The 26,239-nt window shown below is 45.5% G+C and overlaps 2 protein-coding genes and 1 long non-coding RNA gene across 8 annotated transcripts in view; 2 read left to right on the plus strand and 1 right to left on the minus strand.

Annotated features, from left to right (window-relative positions):
• The first annotated feature begins 598 nt into the window (after window positions 1–598).
• On the plus strand, window positions 599–6,912 carry MCTS1 (MCTS1 re-initiation and release factor). The gene is made up of 6 exons (XM_031602745.2): window positions 599–758; window positions 1,443–1,595; window positions 2,211–2,308; window positions 3,319–3,452; window positions 4,822–4,889; window positions 6,686–6,912. Exons 1-6 carry the CDS (start codon window positions 748–750, stop codon window positions 6,765–6,767), a joined length of 546 nt encoding a protein of 181 aa, XP_031458605.1. The 5' UTR covers window positions 599–747; the 3' UTR covers window positions 6,768–6,912.
• A 1,959-nt stretch (window positions 6,913–8,871) lies between these two features.
• Window positions 8,872–10,963, minus strand: C1GALT1C1 (C1GALT1 specific chaperone 1). Its single transcript, XM_031602744.2, has 2 exons — window positions 10,857–10,963; window positions 8,872–10,623 (listed from the first exon to the last, which is right to left on the minus strand). The coding sequence occupies exon 2, from the start codon at window positions 10,616–10,618 to the stop codon at window positions 9,662–9,664; it is 957 nt and encodes a 318-aa protein (XP_031458604.1). The 5' UTR covers window positions 10,619–10,623; window positions 10,857–10,963; the 3' UTR covers window positions 8,872–9,661.
• A 3,098-nt stretch (window positions 10,964–14,061) lies between these two features.
• Window positions 14,062–26,239, plus strand: part of LOC149915975 (uncharacterized) — a 471,330-nt gene continuing 459,152 nt past the window's right edge. For 3 of the 6 annotated variants that reach the window (XR_016470937.1, XR_016470940.1, XR_016470935.1), the window contains exon 1: window positions 14,062–14,322. This is a non-coding gene — a long non-coding RNA (uncharacterized LOC149915975). The remainder of the gene's footprint in view (window positions 14,323–26,239) is intronic. The other 3 variants (XR_016470938.1, XR_016470939.1, XR_016470936.1) reach the window with 2 other exon arrangements.

Raw genomic sequence — 26,239 nt, forward strand, 5'->3', positions numbered from 1 at the left:
TTGTGGTCCCTTCCAACCCTGGCAATTCTGTGATTCTGAAGGACACGGCCAGGGCCTGCAGAGGAGAAGGCTGAGAGGACACCTCACGGATGCTCATCTGAAGGGCAGGGCTGAAGTAGGTGGGCACAGGTCCTTTTCAGAGGTGTGCAGCGATGGGCACAAACTGGAACCCAACAAGTTCCGTACAAACATGAGGGAAAACCTTCACGTGAGGGTGGCACAGCCGCCAGAGACGCGGGGGTTCACGTTCTTTGGAGATACTCAGACTGATGGACCCCATGCTGTGCCACTGCTGTACGGAACTGCATTGCGGGCTCGCACTGCGGGACGTCCTGAAGTCCTTCCGGCTCTGTGATTGTGAAACATCTCGGAAAAGAGCGCTGTGTCAGCACGTGAGCAGCACATTGCTCTTCCGGTGAGCGCGGTCCCCCCGCGGCGGTGCTACGAGGCACAAAACCAGCCGCCGCGCAGCGCGACAACCGCAGCTCGCTTTGCCGTCCGTGCGCATGCGCAGAGGCGCCGCGCTGCCTGCTGGGAGTTGTAGTCCCGCCCGGCGCCGTGACGCCGCGCGCGTTCCGTTGTCATGGAGCGGCGCGACAGGCCGTAAAGCGCGCGGCGCTTCCGGCTGGCGCGGAGGGGAGGGCCGGGACCTCGTGTGAGGGAGCGCGGAGGCCCGGCAGCCCGCCCCGCGCCCGCCGGTCCACGCCCGGCCCAGGCTCTCGCTCGCCCGGCGCCCACCGTCCCAGGATGTTCAAGAAGTGAGTGGGGCCGGGGGGAGGCCGGCTGTAGGATGCCGGTTTGGGCCCAGCGGGTCCGCTCGGCCGGGCCCGGCGCTCCGTCCGCCGCAGCGTTGGGGCCGGGCGGTGCGGAAAGGCCCGCCGCGCTCCCCCCGGACTCTGCGGCCGCCTTGTGTGCGTCCTCAGCCTCATCCCGCGCTCCGCCTTCCGACCCTTGGTGTCAGAGGAAAGGGGGGGAAGAAAAAGAAAAAGCAGTTTGGGGCGTTGCGTTGTCGAAACTTTGTGGTAACGCAGAGCGCGGGCGGGGGGCTGCGGGATCAGATTGGATGGGGCCCTGAGCAGCCTGGACTGGTATTAAATGTGGAGGTTGGCGGCCCTGCATGTGGCAGGGGGTTGGAGATTCATCATCCTTGAGGTCCCTTCCAACCCATTCTGTGAGAGCGCGGCTGGCCGAGGCTGTGAGCGGTGCTGCTGTCAGCGAAAGCCGCCCCGCGAGGCGGCGAATGGCGCTGCGGGGCGCTGGGGGCTCCGTGGGCCGCTCACACTGCTGGGGTAACCCTGTCTGCCCCGCCCAAGGCCGGCGTCACGGCCCGTGTAAGGCCGTACCTCAAAGCTGGGCACGAATATATTTAACGAAGAATGCCCTGTGAGTGCTGCGTCGTTGGGCAGCGGATTCTGTGTTTCTGAAATGTTTTTGCTTGGCAGATTTGATGAAAAGGAGAACGTATCAAACTGTATCCAGCTAAAGACTTCAGTTATTAAAGGTATTAAGAACCAACTGATAGATCAATTTCCTGTTATTGAACCATGGCTAAACCAAATTATGCCAAAGAAAGACCCCGTCAAAATAGTAAGATGGTAAGTTCCTTTTTCTTTAACCTCTGCTTCCAACGTGCTTGTGTTGCTTTATGTACATGTTTCCTTTCTATGGGAGAATGGCCTAGGGCTTCTAAAAAGCATAAGTCCATTCTTGTAGATAGCAGTGCATGTTATAACCGAGCCAGAAATTTTGTGTGTGCTCATCGTGCTGTTGAAAGAATGCTTGTAAGATGCTGGAGGAAAATGAGAATGCTTGGTGGCAAACATCTGACCTGTATGGTGACAACCTTGTTGTTGAAGGGAAGCATTCAGCTTTATGGCTTGAGAAAATCAAACTTGTTTAGATAGCTTCCAGGTTGTTTTTATTACTATTACTGATTTTGGATTCCCATATATTGTTTGGTTTACTTTTCTTAATAGAGGATAGGATATTTTTGCTGGCTTTTGTGAACAGCTGTTTGTGTGCAGAACTTTTGAGAGGGAATAGTGCATGAAGGCATTATTGAAGAAGAAAGGATCTGATATTTTTAAATTTTCCTGACAATTGACTGCCTTAATTATCCTCAGTTGCCAAGATGGACCAGAATATGTGACGCATTTAATTTACAACACAACTGATTTAGTTATTAAAGTTACATTTCTTTTATCTTGCAGTCATGAACATATAGAAATCCTCACTGTGAATGGAGAATTGCTGTTCTTCAGACAAAGAGAAGGGATTTTTTACCCAACGCTAAGGTTACTTCACAAATGTAAGTTCCCTGAGGATGGTGGTGGTGGGAGCAGAGGGGTGAGTGTGGGAATCAAGAAGACTTCTGTACAACTGAATACTTATACAGTGCACATGAACGTTACAGATCTTAAAGATGCATTATACATTTCCAGCTGCACTTACGTTGCTGTTTCAGGTATCTGTGTGGCTTGTTTTCTCCAAAATAAATGTAATTCTCTATGTTAAGTAATCTGACCTTTGTTTTTTAGGTATTGCATTGCAGAATTCCTGTGGGGCTTTGTGCAGAGTGATTTTCTGTTGGAGTCTACATTTCTTGTTGTTACTCCTGTTACCCTATCTTTGTTGTTTCAAGCCTTTTTTTCAACCCTTTAAATACTTGTAGGTTCTTACTGCAAAAGTAGTCTTTAACCAGCAGTTCAGTGATGCAATGGATGCTCATCTCCTTTTAGAACTTACACTGCGTGGTTTTTACTTCTTAAATTATAATCTTTTGCATTACTTTATTTCTGTTGTTGCTGTTCTGCTCCATTCTGTTGCTGCTTTGGATGGCTTTGGCTGTCCATAAAATGTTGATCTGGATTTGAAAACCATGTTTGAACAACCTTGTGCTGTTGCACAGACTTGGAGAATGCCTTTGAGAGCTGACATTCATGAACTTTGTCTGCCTTTGCATATTTGCATAGGTCCTCTTACTTTTGAAGTGTTTATTTCTAGAGTCACTTCAGTGATTGTTTTTTTTGGGGCAGCTTGGTATAGTTTTTATAAGGGCTCTGTGCACATGCAGGAAGGATAGGCCTGTGTTTGGTTCTGAGATTCCCAGCCTTTGGTTCTCAGAACAAAGATTTAATCAGGAAAAACAGTACTTGTGTTTTTTCAGGACAGTGCTGCCCAGCAGGAGTGCTGCTAATTATTTCTAAGCCTTCCTGCCCATGCAGCACATTATACACCTATTTCCCCCAGTATGATAATGAATGATTCATATTGTTATCTTAATGTATTAATTGTAATGCTGTATCTTTCCCCTCTTAGATCCATTTATTCTACCACATCAGCAGGTTGATAAAGGAGCCATTAAATTTGTACTAAGTGGAGCTAATATAATGTGTCCTGGCCTGACGTCTCCTGGAGCAAAACTTTACCCTGCTGCCGTTGATACTGTTGTTGTATCCTTCTTTAATTAGGAATTACTTCTTGCTAAGTTAAATTTGTGTGTGTATGTTCTCAGCTGGTCATAAACTTAATTGCTTTGGTGTTTAATTAGTTAGTTCATGGGATAACTAGTAAATCTGAGAAGATTTGTCAAGCTTTGAATGTTATTTGGAAAGATTCATGTTGTTCTTAATTCTTTTTTTTCCTGTTGTGATGTTTCAGAGCCACCCTGAAATTAACTATTCCTGCTGTGCTTGGTTAGATGGGAAATAGGAACTCCTGGTGTTAGGCAGAACTGCAGAAAGAGATGAGGTACAAACTAATTTTTTCTCCTGCCTCCTTAAAGCAATTATCTCTTTTAGTTATAGAAGAACATAGTTCATTTCTTAGGGAATGAATGCATTACTGAGAAAGGAACTAGATGATTATTGTGGTCCTTTTCAACTCGGGCCATTCTGTGGTTCTATGATCAGAGGGCTAGAGGACCTCTCCTATGAGGAAAGGTTGAGGGAACTGGGCATGTTTTGCTTGGAGAAGAGGTTTCAGGGAGACCTCATTGTGGCCTTCCAGTAGTTGAAAGGAGTGTATTTTACAAGTTTGGATAGTGATTGGACAAGGGGGAATGGTCTTAAACTGAGACGGGGAGGTTTAGGTTGGATATTAGGAGGAAGTTTTTCACACAGAGGGTGGTGAGGCACTGGAACAGGTTGCCCAAGGAGGCTGTGGATGCCCCATCCCTGGAGGCATTCAAGGCCAGGCTGGATGTGGCTCTGGGCAGCCTGGTCTGCTGGTTGGTGACCCTGCACATAGCAGGGGGTTGAAACTACATGATCATTGTGGTCCCACCATTCTATGATTCTAACAGATTCAGCATCAATGCCAACCTCTACAGCTGTTGTTGCTATTCAGATGTGATTGGCAAAGATGCACACTCAGTATTACATGCTGACAAGCTTTGAGAAGGATGTCTGATTCCATTATCTTCTAGATTTCTTCAGATATGCCTCAGTTCTTCTGTACAGTGTGATGTAAAATGGCCCCATGTGTAGCTGCAGCATTTTGCCAAAATGGGAGAGACTCACCTGTGTTAAATGTGAAGGGAGATCTGGAAAGTGGTGTTGGGAGATTGTTTTGTAATTGTTATTTGAAGTTCATAAATGTATGCTTTACATTCTGTGCAGTGTGATTCAGCTGTTTATTTTGCCTACCTTCAAGAGTTAGTGCCCTACAATTCCTGAAGGGACAAAAGTTCAACTAGGGAGTTTGATGCTTTTTTTTTTTGTAAAGTGATTTCCTCCTATTTCTTGTTACTGCTTTTACTTTTTGGAAATAACTTGAAAAAACAAACGAAAAAACCCTGTTTTCCTTAGTGGTAATTTTTAGGCAATAATGGCAGAGGGAAAACAACATGCATTATGTGTGGGAGTCATGAAGATGTCAGCTGATGACATGTAAGTGTTGTAAAAAATGAAATATAACTTGTCCCATGTTGTAATTTCTATTTTAGTTTGTAATTTAAGCTCTACTGTCAAGGTTATTGAATCACTGTTGCAGTGTGTTTCTTTTATGTGTAGCATTTATTTAAGCTTTCATTTGTTTGATTAACATTAAGCTGGGAGAAGGAGGCAAGGAGTGTCTTTCCTAGTTATTTATTCACCAAATGGAGTCAAAATAGTTACTTTATGTGAATATAGATTTTAAGACGAACAACTTCAGTGGTGTCTCAATGTCAGTATTTCTTATGCTCTGATAGTACTTTCTCAGAGATTTTGCTGAACAAAGAAGTACCTCTGAGTATTTACTGCCTGTGCTGGGCAAGAGAATGGAATTTGGATCTGAGCAAGCTAAAATTGTTCAAGTGATTTTATTTATTTATTTTCATGTAATGACAGCAGAGGCTGAAGTCCTACTGGTACTTGGCTGACCAGCTGATCTCTCTTTTTTTTTTTTCTCTCTTTTTTTTTTTTTTTGCCTTGGACCCACACACAGCATTCCTGCCTAAAATCCTTGCTAGCTAAGCTTCTTGTGAGTTATAGAGATCTGATCGGGGGTAAACAACGAGTGAAATGAAAAGGAAGCATAAAACTGAAAAGAATGTAGATTATTCTTAGCATTCCAATAATCCAGAATTAGGAGATGGGACTTTTTTGTAATCTTAAGTTCTGTGACATCCTGCAGCATGATGATCTTGTAGCCATCTTACGAAGCAGCCCAAGTAGATCTGAGCTGCTTTGGTTCCAGCCCCACCCAGCTGTAGTGTGGGTGACAAAGCTGGTTCTGATGAAAACAAATCACTCTTTGTGGGGATAATTCTCAGTTGGATTGTCATCTTCTCTACTGTGTCACTGTGTTGCTATAAGCAGTAAAGAAAGCAGAGGGGAAAGGTGGGGGTGTGTTCCAGTGAACAGGGGTAGAATGGCACTGCAGCAGCCTGGACCTGTACACGGTGCATAATTATTTCTCTGAATTATTTGTGGTGCCTTTGATGGACTCGAGGAAAAGGTTGAGAGGAGGAGTGTGTGACTACCTATGTCCCATCCTACATCTGCAGAGATGTGCTGTGGTCATTGAAAGCCTGGGTGTTCCTAATCCTGACTTCAAATTCACTTGAATATTGTATTCCTGTGGGAAGAACATAAACTGGAGAGGAAAAGGAAATGATGTTGCTCTGTGCAGTTGTGTGCTGATTTCTGTGATAGTGTCTAAAGCAGAAAATTGAGAAACAGTACTATTTAGATCATTTTACATTATAATATATGATGCATTATTGGAATTAACACAGAGGTATTTTCCTTCTTGATTCCCAGGGGATTTAAACTTTTCTGCCCTAGAATGATTTGTTTTGTCTTGTTCATTGTGATAAAAATAGATCTTTTTTCCATGGAGTTCATCAACTGGAAAGAAAGATGAGCACAAAACCAACGCAGATGTACAAAACCATCATTTTGAAGAGCTCACTTGACTCCCATTATATAGGAAAAATCTGTATATAAAATGCTGCAAGTCCTTGTCATGTTATTTTAGCATTTGTAGTCCTTTATTAGTAGGAGGTGTCTTGCAGCTAAAAGCAAAGCGGCTCACCTGCATTTGATTCTGTGACACATTTGGAACCATGAGGTCAAATTCTTTATTCCTGACATGTTTCCTATTAGCCCATCCTGCATTTACAGGCACAGTTTGTACTTCCAATGTGGTGTTTTGTACTGCTCTAACATTAACCAAATACTTCTGTGCTTTTGTTCAACAGTGAGAAGGTCAACAAAGGGATTGGTATTGAAAATATCCACTATTTAAATGATGGTCTTTGGCATATGAAGACGTACAAGTGAAACAAAAGGAACTGTGTTACTCCAAGGGAATGCACTTAGGTTAAATGTGGACTGCTTTGTAATTCCTCGTTTTTAATGTGACTGAATGTACAAATTATTTTGTTCTGTGGCAATGCTAAATAAAACAAGTGAATGCAAAAGTGCTGATAGGCTACTATAGTTTTCTAGATTTCTTTTTATTACAGTTTTTAATTGGTTTGTCTTAAACCAAGTCTTCAGTCACTGAAGGTATCTGGTGGGAAAGATCCTGCATGGACTGTGAGTAGAATTTCAAACGAAAAGGAGGAAAAAGCCAAGGAATGTTTACATTTTAATGCTCCTCTAAAGCAGTAATGTAAAATGTATGTGAAATATAATTAGTACACTTTCTAAAACCTCCAAAACACTTCAGAATTTCTTGCTTCTGATTTACCGTTTACCATCTCACTAGCCTATCTGTTTACTGAATGTGGAGAAATGTTTGTTTTTTTTTTTTAAACTTAATTTATTAACAGCATTAACTTTAGTATTTTACTTCAGGAACACTTCTTTTGAAGAAGTGCTTATATATAGGATTTCAGAACATAAAGTCATATGTGGACTATAAATTCTTCTATCCTAGATCATAACTTAAGAATATATATAAGCTCAAATTTCAAGCTACCAACACTGATATCACTCTCCTTACAGTGGCATTTACAGCAGTGGTGGTCATACTCCAAATGGAGTACGTGCCAGTTGGTGCCTGATGCACTACTCCCTGTTTGCACCTTACTTTAGGAACAGAAACAAAATCACTGTTCAACAAAGGCACGGTAGAAAACGTAGCTCTAGAGCCTAGTGGAGCTTCAAAAGGGATCAAAGGGAGCTTCTGGACACTGCTACACAGGTACACCTGCACAGGTGGTTAGAGAGCACTGTTTGTCTGAGTAATCCACCACTTTGTTCAGTGACTGCATACCCAAAGCTGTGTCTATGGAAAAACACACTGTGCCATGGAATTATTTAATAAACTAAGAAAACATTAAGGTCTACTGTTCATAACTCTGTCTCTGGAAGTATTTATTAATATTTTAAGTCTCTTTTCTAACACTCATATTTTACTAATGGTAGGGCTTGGTTTTTGTGTGCAGTGCTCTGCACGTTTCATTTCTGTGACCTTTACAGCAGATAGTGGCAGAGGTGTTCTCAATCTAATTCTGAAATCAAATTACAACACAAGAGAGTAAAGTATTAACATGTGCTACTCTTAAATTACTTTTGTAAAATTATTTACAAGACTGCTTTTGAAAATGATAAGGTATATCTGAAAGTATACATGTAATACTACCATAATTTTTGTATCCTACACCACTATATTGCAGACAGAAGTTGAGTCACCTCAAACCTTTTCAGAGTAATAGTGGATATAATTACACATCTTAAAGGCTCTGCCACAACTTCACTAATTTGTTAGTGCTGTGGGGAATCAGTTTGTGCTTCAGTGGTTCCTTTGTGTATAAAATGAGCTAGTCAGTCCTGTGGCTTGCTTTTTCTTCCATCTTGTCCCTAAGTCTCCTCTGAAACAGCTGTGGTAGCTGCCTTGGTGCCATTCTTAATAAAAAATGTTGCTCAGAACAAAATACAGTTGCTACTAATCAGCTCTGGATTAGCTCTTTCATAACCTTTCCTTCCCCACTGCAGCTAAAGCTACGATCAAGTATTACAGATAGCACAGCTTTCTTCAACAGACTAACCTTATATCCTCTAAGCTCTTCTGTAGTAATGTAGTACCAGTGGAGCTCAAGGTGGTACCACTTTAAGCCTTTGTAATGTCTGGGTCAGGTAAGTGGATTGTAAATGGAGGAAACACACCAAAGTGCTGCTTATTGCCACTTAATTGTAACTGGTGGAAAAAAAGAACGTGATAAGGTGACATGTAAAGCTTGAGATTTCAAGTGCACATAAAAAAGTGTTTGAGAGTTCTGTACATTTTCTTTTTTTTGTGCACTTAATGTGTTTGGCATTGTGAACAAAGAAAGGCTGAGTGTTGATCTATCTGCAGCTTACTGTTCAGAAATGTCTGTAAATAGAGCTGTACTTCATGCTTGTATACATAGCTAACCAACTTTTTCTGTGTAAACACTATTAGCACCTCTGACACTGAAAACAAATAGGACTTTTATTCTAATATTCTTATTTAACAACTTTAAATGAACAATTACTTCTGTGCTAACAGGCTACTTGATCCTGTTAATATTTATGTAATGCTAATATTCAAATGTAGCTATCTTGTTCTTTTGTGAGATTAAGAAAGGCAGTCTAAAGGTTGCTTAATACTATTCTGCATTAACTTAATAGATTTCTTCTGTCAGTTGCTTCCTGCTAGCTTGTTTCTGAGTTAGGAGATTGTACGTAAAGCAACAGGTGCACCTATGGGCTGCCTAACCAGTATAATTCAAGCTGCTCTGTGCTTCAGCATAAAGGAAATCACATAAAAGTTGGTCTTTCATACTGAATCTGTAGTCAGTTTTATTGGTACATCTTAAAAAGATATAAAGACATTCCGGAAGTGTCTGGAAGAATTGAGAGAATCAAAATCTTGCAAAAATATATTTATAGCAGACTAAAGTTCTTTTGACTTTTCATTAATAAATACTAAGATATACAATGCCCTCCCCTCCCCCCCATAAACTTAATTTCCTTTTATCCCAAACAATTCCTTTATTGTTCATTCCAGCATTGTCAAAAAGCCAGAATCGTTCCTGTATAAAAGACTGTGAAAGGAAAACTTTCTCTTTTAAAATCAAGAGCTTTACCAAATCTTTGTGCAAAAAATGTACGCAAGTACGATCGGATAAGAAAACTGAGTGTCTGTACAAATGCGTGCCATGAGAACAGCTGCCTCCTTGGTCCCATCTCCTCTCTGAAGGAAGTCAGTCATTGTCTGAGCCTGCAGGGGGTAAGAAGACGAGCGCATCGCTGTAAGTGTGGCCGTAGGGCCGTAGCCTGTAAACGCCGTACATCATCACATGCATGTGGTTGGGAGACAGCCCATTGAAAGTGATGGCCATATCTGAGCAGCAGCCGTCCACCACCTGCTCAGGCCGACTAGCCATTGCCTCTTTAATGAGAGCATTGACTGATTTGGTGTTAAAAACATCCTTTCCTTCAGAGTCCTCTGCATTTTCAGCAATCACTCCGGTATACTTCAGGCATACTGCTAGTTGTTTATCCTCAGAAAGCTTCCAAATCATTCCGCCTTGCTCTGGACATTTGTCAGAGTCTTCAAAAACGCGTGAGAGTCGTCTTAGTGATTCAATGCTTAAGACAATTCCTCCCTCACCATCTACGTATTCCAGGTCACCAGATTTCATAGTGTGGCCTATATAAAAAGGCTGTGCAGGGTCTTTCTTCAGTAAGAAATACTTGAGATTTTCAATAATAGCAAATGTTGTTGGATAGGCGAGGAAGAACCAATTGAATTCATCTTTATAACGCTCATAGGTTATCTTGTAAGCTTTTCTCATCATTGTCCACATATCATTTGTGTTGAGGACTACAGCATTGAACACTTTAACATTCTCAGAGCTGTAGAACTCTGCCTTGTCACAGTGCTTGCTCCACGTCTCTCTCACTGCAGCCCAGTGCCCGATGTCTTTGGGTTTCACGAGGACGATGCAGTAAACGCGGATGCTCTGGCTGAGCTCCAGTCGTTCATCTTCTGAAAGATTTAACACTTCTTCTTTGTTGGGAGCCTGAATGTGATGGTGCTCGTGATGACGTGCTCTGGTTCCATGGCCGATCTTAACGTGTCCAAGAAGCGTGACCACTACGCAGAAGATTCCTCCCAGCAGCACACCCTTCATGAATGAACTGCTTTCGGAAAGCATTGTTCCTGGAAAGGAGACGCGCTGTAGGTACCAATAAGGGATACGCGCACCCCACTGTTTCCGTGCTAAGCGTGGCGGCAGACAACGCGCCCGCCGCACCTCGCGCTCTCACCCGCGGTCCCACCGGGCTGCCGGGCCGAGCCGAGCCCTGCCGCCCTCAGCCGCCGCGGCCGTGCCCGCTCCCGTTCTCTCCCGCGCCGCCGGTAACAGGGCGAGGCCCGACTTCGCCGCCACTCACCGGCGCCACCGCTGCCACCCGTGCCAGGACACCGGCACGCGCCGCGCCCCGCCAGTTCCGGTTCCCCTTCCGGCTCCAGTTCCGGTTTCCGGCGGAAGTGCCGTGCGGCTCTTCCGCTCCCGGCTCCCCTCGCGGCGGTCACTGGGAGGCGTCGCCATCTCGTGGGGAAAGCGGGAGAACGGAGCGGGTGAGAACAGCGGTGGCACCGTTTCCTCGCGCGCTGCCGCTTCGTTCCCCCGCTCTCACCGCGCCGAACTGCCGGACCCGCGTCTGTCCTTCATGTGGCAGCAGTGGTGCTGCACGCGTCGTTCGGTTTGGGAGGGCCTCATTAAAATGAAGGCGAGATCTGCCCTGATGTTTTGTCCCGGCGCATTTCGGAAATCTGCCGCTCTTCTACACGTGTAGCCGTGATGAGGCCGGCAGGTATCACAGAATCATAGAATGGCCTGGGTTGAAAAGGGCCACAATGATCACGTAGTTCCAACCCCCTGCTGTGTGCAGGGTCGCCAACCAGCAGACCAGGCTGCCCAGAGCCACATCCAGCCTGGCATTGAATGCCTGCAGGGATGGGGCATCCACAACCTCCTTGGGCAACCTGTTCAAGTGTGGAGGAGTGCGTGCTGCTGAGGGCGCCCCGTGACTTGCTGGGCGTCTTTGGGTGACTGGCAGTGAATCGGTGGGACTTCGTGCTGAGCTGAGCTGTGCTGGTTTCTCTGTGCACTGCCAGGCGTTGGGCACGATGTGCGCCTGGTGGGTGAGGTTTCTGACTGGATTTTGTAACTAGGCTTGTGATTAAAGAAACCTGTTATCTAAGCATGTCTGCCAGAATGAGCCATGCTTCTCAATCTACAATTAGGCACACAAATAAATTTGACCTAATTTTAACTTGCTTGCAGGTTTTACTGAATTTGACATGTTCCTGTGTACTGATGTGGGCCCAGCTTATGACCTCTCTAAACTTTTGGTAGTCTTCATGGGTGCTTGGTCTGATTCTCCCTTTGCATAGATAACAGTTTGCAGTTTTGTATTTTTACAGGCCACATCTGGGTTTTTCTTACCAAAGTAGAGATCTTTGTGGATCAAAAATCCAGAAATGTCGTCAGAGGTTCCATGGGGAGATGTTACCCAAGTACCAACAAACTTCCAAATTGACAGCTTCTTTGCAGTGCTTCTCCAGTTGTAAACAACCTCCTTCATAATATAATCACAGGGATTTTGATGTGGCACTATAGGGATGTTTTACTCCTTGTCTTATAGCATGCAGTCACAGCAGTTAACCTGAGAGTGCTATTTTTGCACTTTGCCAGATCTCCAAAAACTTTGATTTTAAACTCCTGGAGCCAAATGAGAACAGTTAATACATTCTGGATGATTATTTGCTTGTGAACATGAGACTTCATTTTCAATTGTAGGCTTTTTAGGGTTAGCATTTTTCATTAGTAAAATGACTGTTAATCTGCTAGAAAAGGTAGCTAGAAAAGAGGTTACAATTACAGAAAGGTTAAGGTATGCAGTCAGGGTGAAGTGCATCTATTTACTGAATTGCTCATTGAACATTTTGCCTTTGAGCAACACAGGGTCACTCAGGTACATCTTGTCTGCCTGCACTGACTAGGCCAAGGACGATGGAAACAAGCATGTCATTATCTGCAGGGTGGGCATTATTTGCAGGTTGGCATTATCTGCAAGCTGGGCATTATCTGCATGTTGGCATTTGCTGCAGGGTTGGCATTATCTGCAGGCTAGGCAGCCCAGTGCTGCTGCAGACAGAAACATAGCCCTGAAAGCTCAAGAGCTGATGCAGAAATACATGAACTCTTTGATTACCTGGTAGTATTTTCCCACTGTTCATGAATATGTTTATTTCTGGAGTTTTGTGATGTGTGGGCTTTTAAACAGTTGAGCCCTAAAGCTTATCGGAAGCATCAGCTATGGCCTAAAATCTTGAAAGAAAATTTTGCTTAGCTGAAAAGGGAGATTTGATGTCAATATGTGGTGTGATTTTTTTCTCTCCTTTTGTTTGTGTGAAATACAGTGTTTTTCAGGCAAGGTGCTGCTAAATTTAAATCATAGAGCACTGGGAGGAAAGCTCTGCTAAACACCTAGATGATGTCTTTGAACTGATTAATTTGTTCTCAGATTACTGGGGCAAAATGTCTTTGAGATACCTGAGAGTCACTCATAGGGGTTCCAAGACACAGGTCCCACAGCCTGAAGGCAGAGTGTGAGGGAGGCATAGTAGCTGCACAAGCCTCCTGTGGCTCCTTCCAGCTTCTTGCAGTCTGAAACCCTCTGCTTTCCCAGGGCACTCAGGCACTTCCTTTCAAAGCACTGGTCCTTTTCGCGCTTTGTGTCCTCAACAGCTGTAGTTGTTTAGGAGAATGTGGTGGTGGAGAGAGATTTAATAGGGCCTGGGATTTACAGTGACGCATTCTATATTCACTTTGTCTTTGATGAAGAAGAGAAAGCAAAAGGAGCAGCCATACAGCTGCTCCAGGGCTGGGCAGAGCTCAGAGGAGACCCCCAGAGCATAACCCTGTGTGTGCTTTGGAATGAAGAAGGCTCCTCCGGGAAATGTGTGTCTTAAACGTCAGAAGCGTGTAGTGGAAGATCTCTGAGCCCACCTTGTGGAGACTTCTGAAAGCTCACAAGATGGCAGTGTCAGACCCAGACGTTAGTTATTGTTTGTAAATGTTCATTTTATGGCCAAAAGCAAGAATAAAAACTCTTATTCACTGTTCTGTGGTTCTAGAGAAGCTTTTGTACTCACACATTCTCTACTTGTACCCTCCAAGGTGCTTCCACTGTTTCGGAAGTTTTTTATGAGCTTGAAAGGTGGAAGACCAGGCTCTGTACTGGCATCAGGAGCTCTTTGGCACAGCTTCAGCATTAGGTAATGATGCTACCATTTAGCATCTTCAAATGGCTGCACTAGTAGTATCTAGGTGGTGCTTACACCCCAGTCAATAGAAGATAGCCCTGTTTCTATCAGTAGAAGTCCAAAAGGTGCCATTGAGAGGGAGATGTGCAAAACCAGAGGCAAATGCTCATATCCCTTATGCTCAGTGTGAACATAAAGATCCTTAGACTGTATCCGTGGTGGCTCTTTACATGGAAACAGCATCTCAGCCCTTTTATTTAACAACTGCCCCCAACCATGCTATCACCTTGTGCAAGAAATTTTAGTCCATGGAGGAGTATGACATCACACATGGGTACTGTGACCTCACCAAACACGTCTCTCACATCCCCGAACCTTTGGGCAGGGTTGGGAGAACAGTCTCTCCTGCTGTAAGAGAGCAGAAAGTTCAAGACTGTCTCATGAAACTGTGTGTACAAGTCTGATGACACGGATAAGGGTCCTGAAGGAACTGGCTGATGTGGCTGTCAGGTCTGGTGACTGGAGAAAGAGAAATATCACTCCCATTTTTAAGAAAGTGAGAAAAGAAGACCTGGGGAGCTGCAGGTGAGCTTGGAAAGATCACAGAGCAGATCCTCATGGAAGAGATGTTATGGCACATGTGAGGTGGGGAGGTGGTGCAAGACAGCCAGTACAGCTTCACCAACGGCAGATTGTGCCTGACTAATCTCGTGGCCTTCTGTGATGGAGTGACAGTATCAGAAGACAAAGGAAGGGCAGCTGATGTTTTCTACCCAGACTTGTGCAAGGCCCTTGGTGTGGTGCTGTACCACATTCTTATATCTAAATTGGAGAGAGATGGATTTGAAGGCGATTGTTTGGATGTTTGCAGCCAGAGGTTGTGGTCAGCAATGCTGTGTCCAGGTGGAGGCCAGTGATGAGTAGTGTCCTTTAGGGGGTCTGTCTTGGGACCAATGCTCTTCAACATCTTTATCAGTGGCATGTGAGTTCAGTGCATCCTCAACAAATTTACTGATGACACTATGCTGAGCAGTGCAGTTGACACAAGAAGGAAGGGATGCCATCCAGAGGAACCTAGACAGGCTTGAAAAGTGGTCCCATGAAAATCTAATGAGGTTCAAAAAAGTCAAATGCAAAATGTTGCACTTGAGTCAGGGCAATCTCAGGCACACGTACAGATGGGAAGAACTCCTTGAGAACATCCCTGCAGAGAAGGCCTTGAGCATCCTGGTGTGTGTAAAGCTGGACATGAGCCAGCAATGTGCAGCCCAGAAGGCCAACAGTGACCTGGGCTGCATCAACAGAGGGCTGGCAGTGGGCAGGGAGGGGATTGTCTGCATTTGCTCTGCCCTCGTGAGGCCCCACCTGGAGTACTGTGACCAGGCCTGGGGTCCCCAGCACAAGGAGGATGTGGGGCTGTTGGAACATGTCCAGAGAAGGCCACAAAGCTGCTCTTAGGGCTGGAGCACCTCTGCTATGAAGACAGGCTGAGGGAGCTGGGCTTGTTCAGACTGGAGATAAGAGAGCTTTGGGGAGACCTCATTGTGACCTTTCAGTATTTGAGCTTATAGGCAGGAGCAGGACTGACATTTTACATGGTCAAATAGTGATAGGACAGAGGGGAATGATTTTAAACTAAAAGAGGAAAAATTTAGATTAGATGTTAGAAAGAACTTCACTCAGAGGGTGGTGAGGTCCTGGCACTGCTGCCCAGAGAAGCTGAGGGTGCCCCAGTCCTGGAGGTGTTCAAAGACGCTGGATGGGGCCCTTGACAACCTGACTGGATACCTGATTTAGTGGTTGGCAACCCTGCCCCCCGGAGTTGGAATTAGATGATCTTTATATCCCTTCCAACCCACTCCATTCTATGATTCTATGAAAATATGACCACTGTTAATGCAGATGGTCTAGAAGCCAAAACAAAGTTTAGTTTTATACCATATGCCAAAATGCTGATCCTCTGGATGCTCCAACAGCTCCGTGTCTCTCCTGTGCTGAGCACTCTCCATCTGGATGCAGCGCTCCAGCTGAGGTCTCACAGCACAGAGCAGAAGGGCAGATCCCCTCCTCACCCTGCTGGCTGTGCTGCTTTGGATGCACCCAGGATCCAGTTGGCTTTCTGGGCTGCGAGGACACAGTGCTGGCTCATACCCATCTACCAGTATCCCTAGGTCCTTCTCAGCAGGGCTGTGCTCCATCCTTCCATCCCCCAGCTTGTATTGATAGTGGAGGTTGCCATGACCCAGGTGCCAGGCCTTGCACTTGACTTTGTTGAACCTCATGTGGTTCTCTTTGGCCCACTGCTTGGCCTGTCTGGGTCTCTCTGGGTGGCATCCTGTCCATTGGATGTGTGGCTGCAGCACACAGCTTGGTGTCATCTGTAAACTTGCTGAGGATGCACTTGATCCCACAGCTGATGTAATTGATGCCAAAGAGCATCCATGTCAAGGAGCACTGGTGCCAGTACTGAAGGACACGGACTCTGCAGGTTATTTGCATCTTCTTGAGGTGTACACAGCCATGTGTGACACCATGTCCTTGTCATGGGGCTGGGCTCTGGGCAAAGGATGAAAGCTTGAAACAGGAGATTTGTCTTATTTTAATACTAATTTCACATCCTGGGTATTTACCTTTGGAAAAGTGTTCTCTCCAGATTTTGTACAGAATACCAGAATTATTGGATGACATCTTATGGCCACATTATATAGGAGATAATGCATAATGAGCTCTTTTAGCCTTGAAATCTTTAAATTTGATTAATGTTAAACAATGGTTTTAAATCACTTTCCTCTCTTCTTTTCTCCATGAGCACATTTGAGGAAGGTCTTGGCATTGAAATAGCCATTATTTAAGTGATGCCCTCAAGCATAGGAAGATATAAAAGCAGCAAAACACTTGAAAGGAACTTATTAATTTTGAATTGCTATATAGTTTCTTGTTTTTAATACGTATAGTTGAATGGAAAAACACATCTTATTCTCTGTCTATGCTAAGTCAATCAGCTGGATACTAACATCTTGCTAGCTGCAGCAATTCTGCTGAAATTAAACTAACATGCCACATCTTTAAGGAGCTTGCTCTTGCCAGTCTGAGCCCCCAGCATTTGAATACTGCAGGCTCAGCAGAAGCTTTCAGACTGTGTAGGTAAGAACCCTCGAGAGCAGGAGTGACAGCCCTGTGGCACACAGGCAAGCCCTGATGGGAAGCTGGCTTGTTGGGCACTGCCTTGGTGTGACTTACAGACATAGGTGGTGTCTTGGCTCCCAGGAGCTGTGGTCTCTGCAAACATCTGAGGCCTTGCCTCTTTTTGATTACCTGCAGCCTAGAGCTTCAGGAATGCTCCTGGTGTAGCATTTATGGACAAATAGTAAATAGTTATTGTTACTAGATGGAAAGATCTGGGAGGTTCTGTTGATGTTATCATATTAAGGGAGGAGGAGGAAGAGAAAGTATAAAGGTAGCAGAGCTTCTGAGAGGCCTGAATGATGATAGCTTTCATGAGATGCTTTCTTGAGCTAAACATTGACATCCTTTTCTTTTGAGAGGGACAGTCAGGTTTTGAAATAGCCAAACCTCCAAGCAGATGTTTGCTTTGCTGTGCCGATATCGAAGCAGGAGCCTCTGGAGCTGTGTGTGCAGAGGTCAAATGAATGTGACTGTGAGGTACCTCTGTTTGCAGCAAACTGGAGTTATTCATGTGATTTAGTGGAGAGATGTGCTGGGAATGTTATGCCCCTGTTCCTGGGCGCCTGCACAGGGCAGCCTAAGGGTGCTGCTGCCCCGAGGCCACGATCAGATGCAGAAGCTTTGTGCCTTCTGGTGAAGCAGGGATGGGAGCAATGCTAATGGTGTGCATGTGTGAGCAGGGAGTAATGCGCACTGCAGGCAAAAGGGCAGAGCACAGAGGGGCTAAGGCTGCTGCACTGAGATCAGTCATATCAGATTTCAGCCTCTTTCCCTTTCCAACAGACGATGACACTGTTGTGTTGTTACATGGGTGCTCAATTTGGCCAGCCCTAGCATGCTGTCTGGGTCCTTTCCATTCCCTTTGTATGTACCAGCCTGCTGCTGGCCTGCTGGCTCACACAGCCTTGTGCTGCTGCAGCTGCTGTCTCACAGCCCTCAGTGGAGCCCCTGCTGTCAGCATCCAAGCCGCAGTGCTGCTAAGCTCTGCCTTTTGCTGGCTTGATGGGCACCTGTCTCATGTACAAATGCAAAGGTACTGCACTGCTCCTCAGTGCTGTGGTACAGTATGGTGTATCACCATATGAGAGGCGCATGGGTGGAAATGCACCTGGGGGATCGCAATCCCTCAACCCGGTGCTGCAGTGCTGGTGGATGTGGTGGTGATGGATGGATCTGCCTTCCCTGAACACAGTCCTTTAAGGCAGGGGCTGGCTGGAATCAGGGCAGTGGGGACAGATGGGATGTCACACTTCTGAATTCCCAAGGCAAAGGTTGGTGGAGGTCAGTGATGAGTAGCGTCCCTCAGGGGTCAGTGTTGGTGCTGATACTCTTTAATATCCTCATCAGTGACACGGACAGTGGGGTTGAATCCACCCTCAGCAAGTTTATTGATGACATCAAGCTGTGTGGCATGGTCAACCACCCAAGGGACAGGATGCCATCCAGAGAGACCCAGACAGGCCAAGCAGTGGGCCCAGGAGAAACTCATGAGGTTCAACGAATGCAAATATAAGGTCTGGCACCTGGGTCATGGCAACCTCCACTATCTATACAAGCTGGGGATTGGAAGGATGGAGCCCTGCCAAGAAAAGATGATGTGGGGATGGCAGCCAGACATGAGCCAGCACTGTGCCCTTGTAGCCCAGAAAGCCAACCGGATCCTGGGAGCATCCAAAGCAGCACAGCCAGCAGGGCGAGGAGGGGATCTGCCCTTCTGCTCTGTGCTGTGAGACCTCAGCTGGAGCGCTGCGTCCAGATGGGGAGTGCTCAGCACAGGAGAGACACCGAGCTGTTGGAGCATCCAGAGGAGGGCCACAGAAATGATCTGAGGGATGGAACACCTCCCTGCGAGGACAGGCTGAGAGCTGGGGTGTGCAGCATGGAGAAGGGAAGGCTGTGGGCAGAGCTGAGAGCGGCCTGTCGGTATCTAGAGGGGCTGTGAGATGGAAGGGGACAGATTATTGAGCAGGGGCTGTTGTGACAGGAGAAGGGAAAATGGTTTCAAGCTTAAAAAGGGTAGATCTAGGTTGGATATAAGGAAAAAGTCTTTTACAGTGAGGGTGGTGAGGCACTGGAACAGGTTGTCTGGAGATATGGTGCATGCCCCATCCCTGGAGACTTTCAAAGTGTGGCTGGATCACGCCCTGGGCAGTTTGGTTTAGTTGTGGTGTCCCTCTTCATTGCAGGGGAGTTGGACTATATGGCCTTCAGAGGTCCCTTCCAACTCTCAAGGATTCTATTCTAAAGAGAGATAGGCTGTGAGTATGGGAGGGCAAGGGGGGTTGCTGCGTGCTGCATAGTTTCACTTGTTGGCCTACTGGATTATGCATGACCATGCCCTCATTTCTCACTCATCTTTAGACATCTGTCTTAAGATAAAAATAACACAGTTGCTGTTTGTTATGCCTTCTTTCATTTAGGCTTAATTTTGTTATCCTGTTATTCTGAGCAAATCTTTGTGAGAGCAAATGATGGATCTTTGGGACAATTATCAGTACAAGGGGCTGTGAAGGAACAGAAAAATGTGTTTGAGAGTGTGAATTGTCAGTGATGTACAGTATCTACTCGCACTCTAGAAGATTGAATTCAAAGTGATAATTATGTGCTGTTTTTGCTGTTTAAGTGGTTTAATGCCATTAAGACTTTGCTACTTAATGGAAAAGCTTAGAATCAAACTAGCATGGGAATATTCAAAAATTTAATGGATTTATGTTTAAGTCATTCTTCCTATTAGGAAACAAATCTACCAAAATATATAACTAGGTCTTTGGATTCAATTATTAATCCTCTCCTAACACGAAGAGCAAAATTATCATTTAACAGTATTTCTCTGAAATAGAATTTTAATGATACCATCATCTTGTAGCTGAACATGATTTTTCCCGACTGGAACAAAGTTAGAGGATTCTTAGCACTGAATCAGTTTCAGTTATTAACCCTAAGTAGTTAGAATATACTATCAACAGCATGTCTCGAACATCTATCAGAAATGTGGTCACTGCATTCTCATGCGTCATCCTGCTTCACTGTTTGAGCAAAAGGCTCAGGAACATGGTAGCTGAAATGGGATTGCAGAAGCAATGTGTAGGAAGGGAAGGATGCCATATACCTGGAAGGATTTTCAGTGGTCAGATCATGATATTCTGTAGCTCTAAAATCTGATGAGCTTCATCATGATGGGATCCTGTCTTGCTGAAGAAATGTGCTGTAGTTTAGGTGAAGTGCTTGTTTTGATTATGGGATGAAAAAAGGGGTAGAAGACCGATCCACTGGTGGGTTGCCCTTTTGCAGGTTGGTGCTGAAGCAAATGGATTGGGGTGTAGCTCAGGCTCCTTGAGAAGGGATGGCGACGGTGAAGTTGTATAGCAAGGAGCTATTGGCTCTAACCATTATGGCAAATTCAACCAGAGATAATCCCTTGTAGAAGATTTTTCTAGGAAGAATCCAGGTAGAGGTGGGGAAACTTGATTCAATTCACACGATCAGCTGCGTACCTCCAGATGTGCCTTTATCTTACTGTTCCCTGGGACTTTATACATCCCCTCTGAAGACCACATAAACTCGAGAGATCCAGGCAGATCTTTGCTTGGGGCACTAACTACAGCAACTGCTTTGTTGTCTAACAGCAGTTGGACAGTTGTCTAGACAGTGTCTAACAGCAGCTTGCTGTGCTTTAGGATTCATATGCTGGAAAACTAAAGTTAGGAATTATGCCACCTGATGCTATTGGGATGTTGGTAATTTGACACATCTAAAAATCAAACCACCCGTTCAATCTAACAAAATGTCCATCCTTCATACTGCAAATATTTTAGGATTTCATGCAATGTGACTCAAGTTGATACTGAAAAAGGGGCTTGTTTGGTCTGTTAGTCATATTAAACTTCTGGGTGTTCATGAGAGAATGCCTGCTGTTTTAGGTCACCAGTCTGCTTGGACTATAAGATGTTGTATATTGCCTTTTCATCTTCGACTGTGATCCCAAATTGTGTCAGCAGTAGCTAGGCTAATGGTAGGAGTTTTCTGTCTGGAAGTCCATGAGGAATACCACCATACCAATATTTACACAGGTTCTACTACCATTCCCCCTCCTCGGTTTGAAGCAAAAGGGAAGTTGGAGTACAGGATCAAGCCCCTCATTTGTTACTTACATTTGATGTGAAGCCTAGTGCCCAAGGTCAAGCTCAGAGGTTAGCGGAATAACTCACGCCTGAGAGCAACTCATCATGTTAGACAGAAAGCAATTTGGTCCAAGGCACAGCATGTTGGAAGACTGCCACTTCCTTTCTCTTTCAGTACTCTTCTGCATTCTCATTGCTGTAAACAGCCTCCTCCTTTCTCTCTGAGTGGAACTGGGCTTCCTTCCTGAAGCCTTCCCGAATTCAAATTGCATTTGGCAATAATTTTGTATTTGTGTTTGATACAAAAGTTTTCAAAGGAACTCCACAGACACTAATCAGGGTAAAAATGCAAATCTAAAATCAGTCTTATTCTAATGTTTCCTTTGGAAATGATTTAATTTCTTACAAGCACACTTTGGCAGATGATGTGGCCCTTACGGTAATAAATCACGGGAGCATGAGACACTTCACTGCAGCTGCAGCATGGCTAGTTAGGATCCTATTCAAGAAAAAGGCTTATGCAGTGTATTTTCTTTCCCGTACTCGGCTGTACCATTTCTCCTCCTTATAGATCAAGTGAAAAGACTCTCAGAATGCTCTTATAATTGTCTCCTTGGAGTTACAATCTGCAAATGCTTTTTCTAGAAGATAAAAATACCCAAATTTTAATGGAGCCTTTTAAAATGGCACATCATTAACTCTCCAACCTCCTTCACGGTTTTGTAAATCTCTTTAATAAGGGTGAGAAGAAGCTTAGAGAGGTCTCTTTGATTAAAGGTTTGACCTGGAATAGCTTTGAATTGGTATTATGGAGTCAGCAGGTTTACTGAGGTGGTCTGAACAGAGAATCTTTTGAATTACTTTGCAGGTAGAGCTATAAAGAGAATAAGTGTTATATAAAACTTCCTAAAACCACAGCAGAACCAATTAACCATCAGAGCACCATAGTGAAAAGCTGAATCCACAGAGCATGGGGAGCAAAGCGCCTTGCTAGCCTACAGCCTGAGTGTGCCATGTTTGAGTTCCTGTGGCAGAACCTCCAGGCGAGGAGGTTCAGTGCTCCCAAGGCCCCTCCAGCCCCGGGGCTCCTGCAGGCTTCACAGAATCACAGAATTGCCAGGGTTGGAAGGGACCTCAAGGATCATGAATCTCCAACCCCCCTGCCACACGCAGGGCCACCAACCATCCCACCTAATGCTAGACCAGGCTGCCCAGGGTCCCATCCAATCTGGCCTTGAACACCTCCAGGGACGGGGCATCCACAGCCTCTCTGGGCAGCTGTTCCAGCACCTCACCACTCTCTCTGTCAAGAACTTCCCCCTGACATCCAACCTAAATCTCCCTTCCCTCAACTTAAAACCATTTCCCCTTGTCCTGCTGTCACTCACCCTTTCAAAGAGTTGATTCCCCTCCTGTTTGTAGGCTCCCTTTAGGTACTGAAAGGCTGCAATGAGGTCACCCTGCAGCCTTCTTTTCTCCAGGCTGAACAAGCCCAGCTCCCTCAGCCTGTCCTCATAGGGGAGGTGCTCCAGTCCCCTGATCATCTTTGTGGCTCCTCTGGACCCTCTCCAACAGCTCCCTGTCTTTCTTGTACTGGGGGCTCCACACTTGGACGCAGGCTTCTAGCACTTTTGAGGAACAGCCCAATTCAGCAAGAAATAGGATCAAGCCAGTGAGTTCATGGACCTGGCTGTGCTCAGTGCTATCCCTCAATGCATGACTAGGCTCTGAGGAAGTGAACAAGAACCAAGTTGGATGGAGCTCTGGGCAACCTGGTCTAGTACCAGATTTGGTGGTTGGTGGCCTGCCTGTGGCAGGGGTGCTGGAAGTCGATGATCCTTGGGGTCCCTTCGAACCCAAGCCATTCTGTGATTCTATGATGCACAAGCCTTTTACCCCCACTGACAGTGCACCTTTTGGGTACAAGTTTTTTAGAAGGTGATATTGCTCTCAAGGGCGCCTCTCTGCAAATACAGATTTGCTGCATTTGTCGGTGGTGGCCCTATCATTTGGTTTAATGGGAATATTTCTCTGCAGGATGGAAGGGGCTTGCTTCTCTCTGCTATAACCTTTCGTAGGACCTCTAAAGCTCGGGCAAAACTTTCAGTGTGGGGCAGTAACCCTACACTGGATTTATTGCACAACATTCAGTGGCTGCTTTTGGAAGTGCTTAGGAGCAGAACCATCCAACAGATACAGAGCTCATGATAAGCTGGAGACTTACAGCCAGCAAAGTGAGATTTTCTTTGTCGGTATCTTTTTTCTTTGTTTGATTTTTTGCTTTTGTGACATGAATACACTGACAGCATCCCTGCAACCATTAGCTAAGAGCAGAGACTTGCAGCATACGTAAATCAGCACTGCTGTGCAGGCTGCCTTTGCTCTGGAGAGTCCAAGTCTGTTTTATTTGTAGACTCTCGTGTCAGATGTCAGCACGATGGAGCATGCCTTGTACGTAGTTGAATTTGGAAGACCTGGGAGCAGAAACACAATGCTGAGAGTACTGTTGTGAAGTCAGCTGGGGAATCAGTTTTAATTCCCTCCATTTGCCTTTTTTTCTTGGGTTTTGGGCTCTGCAGAATTGCAAACAGCATATATAGAGTAACAAGTGCTTGCACATCTGAGCTACCCATGGTGATTGGTGATGTCAGCTGAGCCTCCCACAAAAGCAACGGCATCTCCTGAGCAGGGATAGCATTGCCCAGCCTTGCCCAAAGCCCAAGTGTCCTTCATTCCTTCAGCTGCTCCCATCTCCTGCCTCTGCCTTTGCCAAGTTGCTAGGTTGTGTTCTTTGAGGCTTCCCTCGTGCTGGAGGTGTGTGCAGTCCTGTAGGGGATAGCTGGTTCTCCTTTCTTCTCCCCCCTGCCCTAGGTGTTTTGTAAAATATCACTTGGAGCAGCTCTTCTCATGCAGTCTCGGCAGCTCCAGCACTGCTGGTGGGAGAGGGGAAAGGCAAACAGGAGTTTTTCCTCTCCCAGCTGTTGGGCCAGAAAGGCTGCTCAGAATGGGCTCAGGTCTGGAAGAGGGGAGCGTGAAGGATCCCTTGAAGGACTGGGCAGAGTAGAGATGGTGGAAGCCAGAAAGCTTTTTGGCTTTAAAGTGAAAGGTATTTGTGGCTCCTGAAGGAAAGCCTGTTCAGTGTCACGGCAGTTATTTCTGTCAATTTGGAGAGAATATTTTAAAATGAAAGACTTCTAGTGGTGTGTTCTGATGAAATGTTCTTTCCCCCCTGCAATGATAGCTTTAAAGATGCTGAAAGTGAATTTATTGGAATCCTGTGTACGATGTACACATCAACTTGATGGCTGAATGCAGACAGGTATTTCTGCAGGATGCTCAGTGGTGTTAATCCCTCCTGAAGTTGATGACAGAGGAAGCTTTGGCTCTTATCAGGAACCTTTAGCATTCCCTTAGAATAAGCCCCATTTCTACAGGCTCTGGGGAAACCCAGTGCTGATCTGCTCCATCTGATTAGGTTGCAGCCAGGCTGAAATGCTATTGAGGGAAGCATTGCTGCAGAGATGCTTGCACAAGACAAGTACCGAAGGTGATCCCTGAAGTAGCTGGTATTCAAAGCGCAGCTCAAGTGAGGATATGGCACATCAGATGGGACAGGGCAGAGGATATGGCAGAGCACTTGCAGTGCTGCCTTTGGACAGACGCACTGAAGGCTCCCAAGAGCCCTGGAGTTTTTGAACATTTGAAGTTTGTTGCTGTTTTTGCTTTTGAGGAAAGATAGAATATATACATTCCTTAAACTGCAGCACCCCAGTACCTGCCTCCACCTGAAGCAACAAGCAAGCTGAACAAGGTGAAACACTGAGCTGATTTTGCTGGAGCAGTGGGGTGCAGCACTTTTGTGACTCCCCAGCAAGCTGCACACCTCCTCCTGGAGAGAGATTATTCCTAATTATTCCTGCCTGTGATAGCCTGGCCTTTTTGGAAAGGCCATTGCAGCATTAAAATCTACTCAAAAGGCAGATGATGGAGCCAGGACAAAACCTCAGCCTGTGCAGTGTGCTGTAATAGTGGGACGGAGGGACAATAACGAGGTGGCCACTCCAGGCCACTGGCCTCTTTGTCTCAGTGGGGGGTGTTGGCCATCATCCTGGCTTTGGTCCACCTGCTATTAACATGGTGCACACGGAGCCATGGATGGTGCAGGCTGGGGCTCAGAGCACTGCAGTCTTGTGTTTGGTGCTGCCTCTTGTGTTTGGTGCTGGGGTTCGAAGCCCTGGTGGAGTCCTAAAGGAGCAGTGCTGAGACAAATCCAGCTGCTGTGCAGGTGAGGGGTTTATTCATTCCCTCCCTGTGTTACATATGGAATCTTGTGGTCCTCTGCATCGCTACCCCTATTGGAATTTTCCCCTTTCCTCACCCTCAGTTTTCCACGGAGGGAAGTTAGGGCTCCTTTTTTTTGAATACTGCTTTGAATGCCTAAGCAGGCTGTATGTGCCCCTTCATGCACATAAAGGGGAAGGAGGAAAAATAAAAATATCACCTTCTATTCCTTGGAGCTCTGACATCTGTCTCATATTCTCGATTTCCTTACTATGCCATTTCCTCATCTATTTTACTGGGTGCATAGGAGCCTTTATTGCTTCCAGTATTTGGATAAAATGAAAGTTATTGGATATTAGCTATTAGAAGTTAAATGAATAGCTCCTGAAATTGTTTTCTTGCTGGGAATCATTAATGTACCATATGGATTCGACTCATGTAGCTGAGCTAATATTGCACCCAGAATTGCTAAACCTATTCCTTTTGAGCCCTTAACACCTTACTGGATGGGAGAGGAGGGGTTATTTAAGTAGCCAAGGTTTCAAACATGTCTATACTGCAGTCATTCAAGATGTCACATGTGCATCAAGTTGTCATCAAGACTCATGCAGAGCTGAGAACAGAGCTGCCTCCTGACTGCCTGAGATGCTGGGCACCTCCTCACCTGCCTGTGCCAGAGGTTTGGAAAGAGGTGGGGCTCAGGACTGGGGCCACACAGTGCTTGGTTCAGTGGGAACTGGGGGATGGAAAAGGCTGAGAGGAAAATGGGAGGTGGGGTGAGGGCAGGAGACTTCCCTGGCTGATAGAGATTTCAGCACAGGCAGCTTGGAGTGGCTGTCAGTACTCTCTCAGCCTCATGCAAATGCAGAATTAAACACATTGGCTTTAATTACCTTCCTCGTGCCTTTCTGATG

Source organism: Phasianus colchicus, chromosome 14 (assembly GCF_987193195.1).
Source record: "Phasianus colchicus chromosome 14, bPhaCol1.hap1.1, whole genome shotgun sequence".
Classification (NCBI taxonomy): domain Eukaryota; kingdom Metazoa; phylum Chordata; class Aves; order Galliformes; family Phasianidae; genus Phasianus; species Phasianus colchicus.